At 35.7% G+C, this 14,448-nt stretch overlaps 1 protein-coding gene across 3 annotated transcripts in view; it reads left to right on the top strand.

Annotated features, from left to right (window-relative positions):
- LOC123530501 (copine-8-like) overlaps window positions 1–13,131 on the top strand; it is a 49,915-nt gene extending 36,784 nt beyond the window's left edge. For 2 of the 3 annotated variants that reach the window (XM_053521248.1, XM_053521249.1), the window contains exons 17-21: window positions 967–1,069; window positions 3,298–3,355; window positions 7,652–7,725; window positions 11,177–11,376; window positions 12,755–12,893. In XM_053521248.1, coding sequence (XP_053377223.1) covers window positions 967–1,069; window positions 3,298–3,355; window positions 7,652–7,725; window positions 11,177–11,356 — 415 coding nt within the window. In that variant the 3' untranslated portion in view covers window positions 11,357–11,376; window positions 12,755–12,893. Of the gene's footprint in view, window positions 1–966; window positions 1,070–3,297; window positions 3,356–7,651; window positions 7,726–11,176; window positions 11,377–12,754 lie in introns of all 3 variants that reach the window. The other variant, XM_053521247.1, reaches the window with a different exon arrangement.
- The last annotated feature ends 1,317 nt before the right edge of the window (window positions 13,132–14,448 follow it).

Here is a 14,448-nt window from a genome sequence, read left to right as displayed (position 1 = left end):
GCTGAAAGAATTTTTAAAATTGGACCACTATTGAAAAAGATATGGCAGTTTGAAATTGAAGAAAATTGCTGATCATGGAGGCTGCCGTTTTGTGTGTTTATGATGTCACTTACACACTACTGAATTCTTTATTTAGCAAATAACTTTTTAAATATATTAATTTTATATGTTTCTGGAGTGTAAGATGTAAAACATGGTAATTTCTTTCATTATAGCTGGAAAAAAGTAGAGAACATATTTTACACAGTTCAAATACATGTATGTGTCTAGAAATTTAGTAAATCCGCCATTTTGTGTTTGTTGCCATGGAAACAAAATGGCTGCCATTTTGATCTAATATTTAAATGCACAAACTTCAGCATTTTCAGTCTATTTTGAAAATTCTTTCACTTCTTTAAATGATTAAAGAATTCCAGCACATAGAATTAACATCAAAACAGCATTGCCTTTCCCTTTATATTTTAGCATCTGAAACATGTTCACACAAATTTGAAAAGATTTCAATGCTTACTTACATTTGAATTTCTTACCTGATCTCTTACACTTGACATTGTAGCTCACATTACTCAGGTGAGCAATCCAGGGTCATCATGACCCTCTTGTTTTACATGAAACAGATGTCAAAATAACCTATTTCAGTAAATAATAGTCATAATTTCTACTCTGTTTGCTGTTTGCATATATTGACATGCTGCTGTTAGACATCTTTGACTGAGGTCCAATAAGGGTAGCCAAAATCAGAGCTCTATGTATAGATCTTCATAAATATTTGTTAAAGGTATTGTGCCTGATACTATAGATATAACTGTAGAAAAACTGAAATAACATTGAATGTGGCATTTAAAACAGCCAGAGTAAGACACAAGCTGCCATATCACAGGTAACTGCAAGGTTTCTCTGATACTTGAAAACCTTATTCACATGTAGCATATAGTTATGGAATTTCTATGATATGTTTGTTACCAGGTTTGCAGCCTCAAAGACAGATGGGTCATGCTATTTTGTACTGTTGATCATCACAGATGGTGTAATAACAGACATGCCACAGACCATGCAGGCTATAGTTAATGTACGTAATTTCTGTCAATTTGAGAAACTTTCCAGGGTTATTTTGTGAAAAGAGTCTTGGTAATGGTAATATGGTGGTCATAATTCACTGCATTTGCATATAATTAAAAGTTTTGTTTCTTCCCCAATCAGCACATCGCCTACCAATACTATTTTGTTTGAAAACATCACCATGTGTACAGAAAGCAAAAGCTATCATCAGCATTGTACAAACTTTTAGTTTAGCTTATAAATGTATTCACCTAAATCAGCAGATGCTAATGTGACAATTCAATATAGTTTAAGACAAACTTGAATGAGTTGCATTGACTATAAAGCAACTTTATCTGTTTGTTCTTGAAAGATACGAGTATTGCCGATGGATTGACAGATTTTTCAAAAAATACTGGTTGAAATTATTGAGTCGGCTTAAGGCTGAAAGCCTTTTGACGAGTCCTTGCTATCCAACGATTCTCTAAACGGACCAAATAACACAGTGAAGGGATGTAGTTCCATTAGATTTCTCAAACTTCAAACAGTTCACTGCATGAATGAAGTTAAGTTGCGTCAATTCCCTTTGCTATGACCAATATACGATGTAATCTGTCATATTTATGACTTGTAATTGTGCAATTCTCGAATGTAACTCATTAAGCATAAATGTGCATTTTAAGAATTGCGCAGGCTTATAAAGCTTGGGTAACATCCAGCGAAAGACAAAAAATAGTTCCAGCAGGGCTCCAGATAAGATGCGTATTAGCGTAAATTACGTATAGAAATAATGCAAATACGCATGTCTAATAATTTCTAAGCGTATAAAAACGTATATAAAATTACAGAAACGCACACAATGCTTTTTTAAAAACAAAATCTGAATCGTCTGGATGCGTTAGGTAACATAGCCAATCAGCCTTAATTCTCCCACATTGAACGTAAACACGCATCGTATGATTTCTATAAACTTTGCGTAGGTTGAAATTTGCAGTCAGTAAACGGATAAATTATTGGAAGAAGAAGCTCTTACTGGTTTGTTTAGTTACTACTGATATTAAAAATGATTTTAATTCTTATTTTTCGAGAAATAAACAAATCGGCGAATCATTAAATTGTATTTTCTTGTAGTTTTTGAAATCGAAAGTAGATCGTCTATGTTTCTATGACTCAACTCATGTTTGGCGAAACCAAACAACTTTTTTATGAAAAGATTTAAATAAGAGGTAATTTAAGCGTAAACTTCAATGTCAGATACTGCAAATTGCTGCTAAATTTCTTTGTATCATCACAATTTGTAAAATATATTGTTCAAACTGGAGAAAAGTGTAATCGTATCCGGATATAATATTTTGGGTAAATATCGAGCTGTGTTATGAAATTTTAAGAAAAAAACTAAAAACAAACTGAAACTGGTAGACTATACTGTCAGTACATCAATCATTAGTCGACTCAGGCCATTCAGGCCTTTGATATTTTATTGCTGTATTTGTCTGTCCACATATCCATCTGTCTGTCAGTCAGTCACAAATGGTGGATTCTGCCATATAATGTTGAAAGTACAAGAGATTTTTTCATGAAACTTTGAAAATAGAAAGCAATATGTAAAATATCTACATTATGTTATTTTGTCCGTGACTGTTTGTCTGTCAGTTTATCATTGTGGTCACAAAAGATAGATCCTGTGTAAACTTTAAAGGCACAAGCACAAACAAGCACAATTTATTCATGAATCCTGGTTTATAGAATGCCCCTTCTGGTTTGGGACTTTAATTCCTGGGCAATAGTCTTTCTGGCATAATAGTTTTGGAAATTATCCCATGATATGTGTACATGAAGATGATTGAATTTTCACCGTAACTATAAGCAAGAGTCTTTGTAAGGGAGAATTCAGACATAAATACATTTGAGCCGTGCCATGGGAAAACCAACATAGTGGGTATGCAACCAGCATGGATCCAGACCAGCCTGCGCATCCGCGCAGTCTGGTCAGGCTCCATGCTGTTCGCTAACAGTTTCTCCAATTCCAATAGGCTTTAAAGGCGAACAGCATGGAGCCTGACCAGACTGCGCGGATGCGCAGGCTGGTCTGGATCCATGCTGGTCGCATACCCACTATGTTGGTTTTCTCATGGCACGGCTCATTTACATTGTGTTGACAGCTTATAGAAAATAAGAGCATTATACATGTGCACACCCTCCTCACAGATTTTGTTTATTATTGTTTTTACACAACCATTTGTTGCCTTCATATTGCAGGCTTCCACCTTGCCAATGTCAATAATCATAGTAGGAGTGGGGGATGCTGATTTTGAAGGTAAATAATGTTATAGATTGCCTAGCAACAGTCTTTTTCATCATATAGATACCTTATAGAACAGATTTGAATGCAATTTAAGTTATGATGCTAAACACAAGGTTCTAACAAAAAGCACCACCTAAGACAACAGTTTTGATTTTTCTCTGCAGTCTTGAAGCTAACCAAATAAGGTCTAAAAAAAATTTGTTTGTTTCCGGTATCCCGACATACCCCATTGCCTTCATCATATGACCCATGGCGTCCGCGTTGGTGTCCTTTCCGCGGCCAAACGGTAAAAGTTTTGATGCACTTTCTCTTTATCTCTGTAATTGTTTGTTGGATTTGCTTCAAACTTATAATAGTTATTCCTCATCATCACCTACATCATATGGCACAAGGTCAAAGTCTGGCACCAATTTTTCATTAATAACCCCCCTTTTTATACACCCGTTTTGGAAAAATGGGATGTATTATGTGATGGCGTGTGCTTCTGTCTGTCCGTCTGTCATAATTAGTGTCTAGACCATAGCTTTATAACCATTAAATGTATTAACTTTAAATTTGGCATATAGGTAGATGGCGACGAGATGATATGCAGAGAGCTTGAACCAGCTCTGTAGGTCAAAGGTCATGTCTAGAGCATAACGTAAAAACTATTAAAGATATTGACTTGGAACTTGGGATGTATGTAGGCAGGTGGTGATGAGACGATATGAAGACTGCAACAATACATTTACAACCCCCCCCCCCCCTCCCTGCGCCTTTTTACTTGGAACTTCAGGTTAATTTTGAAGCATTTCCACTATATCTTTCTTATTACTTAATGTATTTGATTCAGACTTAAAACAATTCTCCACATCATTGTCTTCATCATATGACCCAAGGTCCATAACTTTAGTGCAAATATTTCTTGAATTATGCCCCCTTTTTTACTTAAAATATCTTTTTAATTTTGATGCTTTTTTGCCATATCTCTGTTGTAACTAAATGGACTTGATTCAAATGTCTTTAATAAAATCGTCTAAGAGAACACAAGACTTGCCCATAGATCGAACATACAACCCCACAATCCATAGATCGGCACTCTCCCTATTGAGCTAAGTGGGCGGGTTTTGCATGTTATATATATTCAGTCATATGCAATATATAAACTGATCAGATTGGTGGATGTCTTTGTTTAACCAGAATTGAGGAGTAACATGTAGAGGTTTACACCATATTTACAAGCATTCTAGCAGAAAAGAACTTTTTAATGACATCATATCAATCCATGTAGTGTGATTTGTAACATTACACACTAGATAATTATGAAGTTTACACATTAAATTAATATGGAAATAGTGACAAATTTTCTATTTCAACTTAATGAATCAATAAAGTTGAAAAATGAGAACCGGTATACAATGATAGGAATTACATCAGTTCCACACATTCTAAGTGTACTGCAGTCATTATTAGAGATTTACTGATTATGTGATTTTTAGCTCGACTATTCGAAGAATAGTCTAGCTATTCTACTCACCCTGGCGTCGGCGTCGGCGTCGGCGTCACACCTTGGTTAAGTTTTTGCATGCAAGTACATACAGCTATCATTTAAAGGCATATAGCTTTGAAACTTATTTATTCTTTTTCTAGGTCAATTACCAACCTCACTGGGTCAAGTTCCATAACTCTAAAATGTATTTTGAGCAAATTATGCCCCCTTTTGGACTTAGAAAATTCTGGTTAAAGTTTTACATGCAAGTTACTATCTCCAAAACTAATGTAGATATTGAATTGAAACTTCACATGTGTCTTCGGGATTATAAAACTAGTTCATAGCAGCAAGTCCCATAACTCTGACCTTGTTTTTGGCCAAATTATGCCCCCTTTTGGACTTAGAAAATTTTGGTTAAAGTTTTGCGTGCAAGTACATACAGCTATTACCAAAAGGCATATAGATTTGAAACTTATTTTTTCTTTTTCTAGATCAATTACCTACATCACTAGGTCAAGTCCAATAACTCTGACATGTATTTTGGCCAAATTATGCCCCCTTTTGGACTTAGAAAATTCTGGTTAAAGTTTTGCATGCAAGTACATACAGCTATTACTAAAAGGCATATAGATTTGAAACTTATTTTTTCTTTTTCTAGGTCAATTACCAACCTCACTGGGTCAAGTTCCATAACTCTGACATGTATTTTGGGCAAATTATGCCCCCTTTTGGACTTAGAAAATTCTGGTTAAAGTTTTACATGCAAGTTACTATCTCCAAAACTAATGTAGATATTGAATTGAAACTTCACATGTGTCTTCGGGGTTATAAAACTAGTTCATAGCAGCAAGTCCCATAACTCTGACCTTCATTTTGGCCAAATTATGCCCCCTTTTGGACTTAGAAAATTTTGGTTAAAGTTTTGCTTGCAAGTACATACAGCTATTACCAAAAGGCATATAGATTTGAAACTTATTTTTTCTTTTTCTAGATCAATTACCTACATCACTAGGTCAAGTCCAATAACTCTGACATGTATTTTGGCCAAATTATGCCCCCTTTTGGACTTAGAAAATTCTGGTTAAAGTTTTGCATGCAAGTACATACAGCTATTACTAAAAGGCATATGGATTTAAAACTTATTTTTTCTTTTTCTAGATCAATTACCTACCTCACTGGGTCAAGTCCCATAACTCTGACATGTATTTTGGGCAAATTATGCCCCCTTTTGGACTTAGAAAATTCTGGTTAAAGTTTTACATGCAAGTTACTATCTCCAAAACTAATGTAGATATTGAATTGAAACTTCACATGTGTCTTCGGGGTTATAAAACTAGTTCATAGCAGCAAGTCCCATAACTCTGACCTTCATTTTGGCCAAATTATGCCCCTTTTGGACTTAGAAAATTTTGGTTAAAGTTTTGTGTGCAAGTACATACAGCTATTACCAAAAGGCATATAGATTTGAAACTTATTTTTTCTTTTTCTAGATCAATTACCTACATCACTAGGTCAAGTCCAATAACTCTGACATGTATTTTGGCCAAATTATGCCCCTTTTGGACTTAGAAAATTCTGGTTAAAGTTTTGCATGCAAGTACATACAGCTATTACTAAAAGGCATATGGATTTAAAACTTATTTTTTCTTTTTCTAGATCAATTACCTACCTCACTGGGTCAAGTCCCATAACTCTGACATGTATTTTGGGCAAATTATGCCCCCTTTTGGACTTAGAAAATTCTGGTTAAAGTTTTACATGCAAGTTACTATCTCCAAAACTAATGCAGATATTAAATTGAAATTTCACATGTGTCTTCGGGGTTATAAAACTAGTTGACAGAATCAGGTCCCATAACTCTGACATGTATTTTGGGCAAATTATGCCCCCTTTTGGACTTAGAAAATTCTGGTTAAAGTTTTACATTCAAGTTACTATCTCCAAAACTAATGCAGATATGGAATTGAAACTTAACATGTTTCTTCGGGGTTATAAAACTAGTTGATAGCATCAAGTCCCATAACTCTGATATGCATTTTGGTCAAATTATGTCCCCTTTCAAACTTAAAACTCTTTTGATATTTAACATTTTGGGTAATAATTTCCTGCTTCTGTGACAATATTTCGAATAGTCGAGCTTGGCTGTCTTACGGACAGCTCTTGTTGAATTTATGGTAACTATTTTGTAACTGTCAACTCAATGAGTTTACATCAGATTGTTACCATTGTTATGCTTTATTAACATGAAATAAACACTAAAGGGAAAGACAATGTTGTTCATATGTCTGCTAGCATTTCTTAAATCATTTAAAAAGTGAAAGAATTTTCAAAATCAACTTAAAAATGAGAAAGTTATGAGCATTTAAATATTTGATCAAAATGGTGGCCATTTTGTTTCCATGACAACAAAAAAAGGCTGTTTTATTGAATTTCTAGATACATAAATATTATTTGAACTGTATTTACTTATAATTTCTCTACTTTTTCCAGCTATAATGAAAGAAATTACCATATTTTATATCTTACACTCGAGAAACATATGAAATTAATTTATTTAAAATCTTATTTGCTAAATAAAGAATTCAGCAGTGTGTAAATAACATCATTAACACATTAAAATGGCTGCCTCCATGATAATGATTTTGCAAATTTCAAACTACCTATATCTCTTTTTAATACTGGTCAGATTTTGAAAATTCTTTCGGGTTATGAAATGCCTGAGAAAGGCACCAAAATATGTCAGTATTTAATGAAAATAATAACAAAACAATAGAAAAAGAAATTAATAAAAATAGTTATGTGTATATATATATACATGTATATATGTATGATTTCAGCCATGAATGTATTAGATGGTGATGAGGTCAGATTATCATATCAGGGAAGATATGCTCAGCGAGATATTGTTCAGGTATGTACTTTTATCTTGCCTCCTACAAGTTTCTTGCATTTCTATTGGTCAATAGATGTCACGTGGAGACAGGATATATTCCATATCCTGCTAGTACATTTCAGATATGAATTTTGATTAAAACAAATGGCTGCCGCTTTGTTAATTTACAAAATATTAGATTATAGCATGTAAGTAAAGGGTAGTCGGCAAGATAAAATCGTTACACAGCTTGTTGGTGACAGGATACGGGATATACGCTGTCTCGAAAATCCCGTATCCTGTCACCAACAAGCAGTGTAACTAATAATATCTTTTATATGAAGATAGGTGCTGCCTGGAGAAAGACTGCAATGTGCTTGATAGTTCTGTGCATTACACAGTAGACCTCTCTATGTCTCCATTTTATTAATATAAACAGACAGGAATGACACTCTGTAATTGTCTTGGTGGTCTTGATCTGCTCGTTGAACTTTGCAGTGGAAGTAAAATTTAATAAGGTGGTAGGTTTATAGTGGCGATTTTTTTAAATATATAGATTAACTTTACAGTGTAACATCAGTTGCTCAAAGTTGCAAGAGGATGAGACAAATATTCAAGTTATCCAGGATTCCAAACAGTCCATATATAAGATATTAGGAAAACAGCTAGGGACCTCTTGAATTGCTTGAGTTAGCCCTGCTACTTGAACCACCATTGCTCTAGAAAACATTATTTCACTGTAGTAGGAAAAACTTTTCTTGGGTTTTCCCTTACTTGTCATGCAATTGTTTGTTGATATTGTGTCTTGTGTTAGAAGAGTATGGGAGCTGTAAGAATCTGTTATGTAGCATCATGTGTTGCCGTAAAACTTTAGGTATTAAAAACATTTAGAACAAATTCATTCTACAATTTAAAGTTTGATGTAAACTTTTTTTTAAACATTTTGTATTCAGAAATATCTTTTTGGAAAAGATGGGATAGTATTCTTGCCACGTGGGAAATATAGGGCATCAACCACATTTCACATTAGGAACAAATTGGAACATAAATATTTCAAGGATTGAGTATTTGAAACTGATCAGTATATTAATCCTGAATGGATATTGTTTTGTTTCAGTTAAGGTGAATTTATTTTTAGCTCACCTGAGCAATTAGTCTTCATGAATTTTGGTCAGAATGATTACCTTGATGACATCTAGGCCAAGTTCCAAAATGGGTCATCTGGGGTCAAAAACTAGGTCACTAGGTCAAATTATAGAAAAACCTTGTGTATGCAATAGGGGCTGCATTTTACACTGGATATTCATAAAATTTAGTCAGAATGATTACCATAATGAAATCTAGGTCATGTTAGAATATGGGTCATCTGGGGTCAAAAATTAGGTCACTAGGTCAAATCAAAGGAAAACCTTGTGTATGCGATAGAGGCTGCATTTTTCAATTGATCTTCATGAAATTTGGCCAGAATGATTGCATTGATGAAATCTAGGTCAGTTTTGAATATGGGTCATCTGGGGTCATAAACAAGTCATTAGGTCAAATCAAAGAAAAACTTTGTGTATGTGATAGAGGCTATATTTTTCAATTGATCTTCATGAAATTAAGTCAGAATGATTGCCTTGATGAAATCTAGGTCAAGTTTGAATATGGGTCATCTTGGGTCAAAAAGTAGGTCACTAGGTCAAATCAAAGGAAAACCTTGTGTATGTGATAGAGGCTGAATTTTTCAATTGATCTTCATGAAATTTGGTCAGAATGATTGCCTTGATGAAATCTAGGTTGAATTTGATTATGGGTCATCTGGGGTCAAAAAGTAGGTCACTAGGTTAAATCAAAGAAAAACCTCGTGTATGTGATAGAAGCTGTATTTTTCAACTGATCTTCATGAAATTTTGTCAGAATGATAGCCTTGATGAAATCTAGGTCAAATTTGAATATGGGTCATCTGGGTTCAAAAACTAGGTCACTAGGTCAAATCAAGGCAAAACCTTGTGTATGCAATAGGGGCTGCATTTTACACTGGATTTTCATAAAATTTAGTCAGAATGGTTGCCTTGATGAAATCTAGGTCAAGCTCGAATATGGGTTGTCTTGGGTCAAAAACTAGGTCACTAGGTCAAATCAAAGGAAATACTTGTTTATACTCAAGGTTTTTGCTCCAATTTTAATGATAATTGGTCAGAATATTTTTTTCCATGAAATCACTAGGTCAAACTTGTTTACACAGTTATGGTGTGTTATGGCGTGTTTCTCAGGTGAGCGACCTAGGGCCATCTTGGCCCTCTTGTTAAAATCGTCTGACTTCTTGAAAAACTTTATGAGGTATTGTCGTCACCTGATCATCAGTTCAGATTTTTTTTATGCCCCTGGCATCTACTGATGCGGGAGGCATATAGTGATTGTCCTGTCCGTCCGTTCGTTCATCCGTCTGTACGACCAAATTGGACCGTTTCGTCTAGCATCAGTTCAGATATCACCTGACCTCAGTTTGACCTTGACCTCATTTTGGACTTAGGTTGCTTTATATGGGCCATCTCTTGGTTAACCAAATGGGACTGTTTCGTCTAGCATCAGTACCGCTTACAAGAATGAATTGATACTAATACAGATGTAACCTGTGACCATTCCTCGTCTTTAGATTTCACCTGACCTCAGTTTGACCTTGACCTCATTTTGGACTTAGGTTGCTTTGTATGGGCCATCTCTTGGTTAACCAAATGGGACTGTTTCGTCTAGCATCAATACCGCTTACAAGAATGAATTGATACTAATACAGATGTAACCTGTGACCATTCCTCATCTTCAAACATCACCTGACCTCAGTTTGACCTTGACCTCGTTTTGGACTTAGGTTACTTTGTATCGACAAGGATGCCACCGGGGGCATCAAGCGTTTATTAAACGCAGCTCCTTGTTGTTTTTTTTTGTTTAGATCCACTTTAACTTTGAAGTTGTAAGAGCTATATACACTTGTTCATCATCATTAGTTGAGTGAACAGCCCAGGAACCATAACTCTCACTTGCATTTTGTCAGAATTATTGTCATTAAATGTGTAAGTACTTGCAGAACCATATCTCTCTCTTGTTGAATAAAAAGGCGAAGAACCATAACTCTCTTGTTGCAAATTGCCTAATATCAAGCATTTACAGATGAGTGTTCGGCATCCACAGGTGGTGATTGTGTTATAATTAGTAAGCAAACACATTTGTTACAATATTACTGTGAAAGAACGTTGTCATTTTTCATTTGATATTGAAAGGTTATTTTGAACCCACATATCAACAGGATAACCTGAAAATACTGTTACAAAGACTAACATATATGAAACAAAAACTGTCAATATGCTTCCAAAACTAAACTTGATACTTACAGATTTTAAAGGTTGTTGAGACAATCCCTCATATAGTAGTATTTCCACATATATTCTAGTATAAAACATATAAACATAGGGTGTTCTGATTAACAGTTGGGAAATATTTATGATTTCAGTTTGTTCCTATGAGAAATTTTGTGAACAGAACTCAACAGAACACCCAGTTAATACAAGCAGCCCTTGCTAAAGAAGTTCTTGCAGAGGTGCCCGAGCAGGTCACTGGCTATATGAAACAAAACAGTATCTTTCCTAAACAACGTATACCAGCCACAGCTCCACCACCTTATCAAGCTTAACCTTATATCACAAATTCTGTGTAAGAAATATTTTTCTATGTAACAAGGCAACACTTACAGAAACTTTTAAGCATCTTCCTTCAATGCAAAAATAAAAGGTTTAAGGACAATGCCATTCCTTTTTTAAGCAGGAAAAAAGTGTTAGTGCCCGGGTCTCAAACTTTCTGGTGTGATATGAATAATATCTATTCTGTGTTTTCAAGAACAAGTTAGAGGTTGTCAAAATATTATAATCACAAAAATGCACTGTCTTAAGTGGACTATATGAGCCGCACTATGAGAAAACCAACATAGTGCATTTGCGACCAGTGTGGATCCAGATCAGCCTGTGCGTCCGCGCAGTCTGGTCAGGATCCATGCTGTTCGTTAACAATTTCTCTAATTGCAATAGGCCTTGAAAGCGAACAACATGGATCCTGACTAGACTGTGAGGATGCACAGGCTAGTCTGGATCCATGCTGGTTGCAAATGCACTATGTTGGTTTTCTCATGGCTCGGCTCAATTTGTCTTCAGTGTAAATTTATTACAGTATCAGTTGCAGCCTTGTGATGTGCAGGAGTTCTGCAGTGGAGATAGTGCAAGTCTTTTTGAGCACAGTATCATTTCACTAGAGAATAAGTGCTAATTTCTCAATGCAAAGTGAATAATCTTTGTTTTACATATGAGCCGTGCCATGAGAAAACCAACATAGTGGGATTGCGACCAGCATGGATCCAGACCAGCCTGCGCATCCGTGCAGTCTGGTCAGGATCCATGCTGTTCGCTTTCAAAGCCTATTGGAATTAGAGAAACTGTTAGCGAACAGCATGGATCCTGACCAGACTGCGTGGATGCTAGGGTGGTTTTCTTATGGCACGGCTCATATGCATACATTCTTATTAGAGTTGTATAAATGATTGGAATTTATTATTTAGCGTGTGTAAAATTGAAAACACTATTTTTGAATGTTTTACCGTGGTAACACACACTAAAATGATGTAACACACTTAATAAGAATTGTGGACGTTAATTTGGAGAAATATTGACATCTAAGGGATTATTGTATTTACCTAATAACTATGCTTTAAACCATCTCTTGTAGTGATCACTCCTGCTAAGTGGTTGAGGTGGCTGACCAGGTCACTGTCCTAGTGGTTGAGGTGACTGACCAGGTCTACTGCCCCAACTGCTGTGGTTTTGAAACCTCAATTGTGATGTAGAATTCTATGTGAGCTAGCTGTCAAGCTGGCTTGCAGAATATTGTTTGTTCTACCCAGATGCCCTCTCCTGCTTGAAATAACGCACTTAAGGTCTTTCTCTACCATTGAAAAGTTGCCTTACAAACTATAATTATGTTCCTTGATGTTAAACCCAACAAAAGCAAATCAAATCAAAAGCTTTACTTGTTGTATTTTCAGTTTGTTCCATTTCGAGATTTTAGCCATCGTGTAGGAACGCAGAGTCCCCAGATAGCTCAAACAGCATTAGCCAAAGAGGTCCTGGCGGAGGTCCCTGATCAGTTAGTGTCTTACATGAAGTCAAGGGGAATAATGCCAAAACAGACAAGACCGGCTACTGCTCCTCCACCATATTCCTAACCAGTTCTAGTTGAAGCACCATTAACCTTTTAGCCAAGGCCCCTGGACACTTAGTGTCACACATGGAAATAAAAGGGATTATACGGAGACAGAAAGACCCACAAATGCACCTCCACCTTATTCTTATGTAATAAATATTGTGTATAAAGAAGTGGTCAGAATTTGGAAAGACATCTGAGCAGTGCCATGGGAAAACCAACATAGTGGCTTTGCGACCAGCATGGATCCAGACCAGCCTGCGCATCCGCACAGTCTTGTCAGGATCCATGCTGTTCGCTTTCAAAGCCTATTGCTATTAGAGAAACTGTTAGCGAACAGCATGGATCCTGACCAGACTGCGCGGATGCGCAGGCTGGTCTGGATCCATGCTGGTCACAAAGCCACTATGTTGGTTTTCCCATGGCACGGCTCATCTGTTTATGTACTTCATCTAGGGACAGTCAGTATATAACTCAAGATTTAATCTTATTTCTCATAATGTATAACCTATTGTGCATAAACTTTATTTCAAGCATCCACCATCTTGATTGGATTACCGTATTTTGGTGTGTATAGGTCGCGGTAATGTATAGTCCGCATCTAATTTTTGCTCTGGAAATAGTCGGAAAATTAAAGTTCTAGCGTATTAGTCGCAGTTAAATATCGGATTTTTTCCCCAGCAATATTTAATATTTACCGGCAAAAAAGTTACGGCGGCGGCCATATTGATGGTGCGGACTGAATTATTATCGGAACCTGATTAGTGGAAATCGGACAGTGTTATTTTCGATCCCAACCGTTTCGTACCAACAGTAGTATCGGTAACAGACTACATCAAAGAAAAGCGGCTTTTTGACACTAATTGGCAGCAGACAGTTTGCGTTTACTTTCTGTAATTATGCAAGTTTAAGTGTGAATTGTTTGCACAGCAATTATAACACCTTTCCGTGTCATGTAATTAACTGCGTTCTTTTGATTCTGAGTAAAAAGATTAACAAAATATCTCTTTTTGGATTTTTTTCTTTTATTTAAAAATCAAAAGTAAAAAATTATCTTTCAAGTTTTTTAATACACTAAGAATTAGTATAAACAATGTTTGGAATGGAGGACGGATCTGTCCGGATTTTATCCAACCCGGAGTACATGTCAATGGCGTCCAGTAAAACGAAAGTAGAAACAAACGTAATTCAAACTGCAAAAACATCTTTGAATTAAAGTCATTCGTAATTTTAATAGTCTGTATGGGTTATTTACGATATATTTTATTGAAAGTAACCGCTATTGGTTGAAAAGCCGCCGATATTGATATTTTTTATCCATTTTGTTCGTTCGTAACAGATGCACGTAAATTTGCGAGAGCTACGGTCAGAAAATTGGCCCGAAAAAAAAACTCTGCTGGCAATGTTCTGTCATAAAGGTCGCAGGAACTTTTTCAGGCAGCAAAATGGGTAGAAAAAGTGCGACCTATACGCACCAAAATACGGTAATTATATTAATACGAATTAGTTAGAATTAATTTTTGATCTTTTTGTGGC

This window comes from Mercenaria mercenaria, chromosome 13, assembly GCF_021730395.1.
Source record: "Mercenaria mercenaria strain notata chromosome 13, MADL_Memer_1, whole genome shotgun sequence".
NCBI classification, from domain to species: Eukaryota; Metazoa; Mollusca; class Bivalvia; order Venerida; family Veneridae; genus Mercenaria; species Mercenaria mercenaria.
This window is presented reverse-complemented; position numbering and strand designations above follow the sequence as displayed.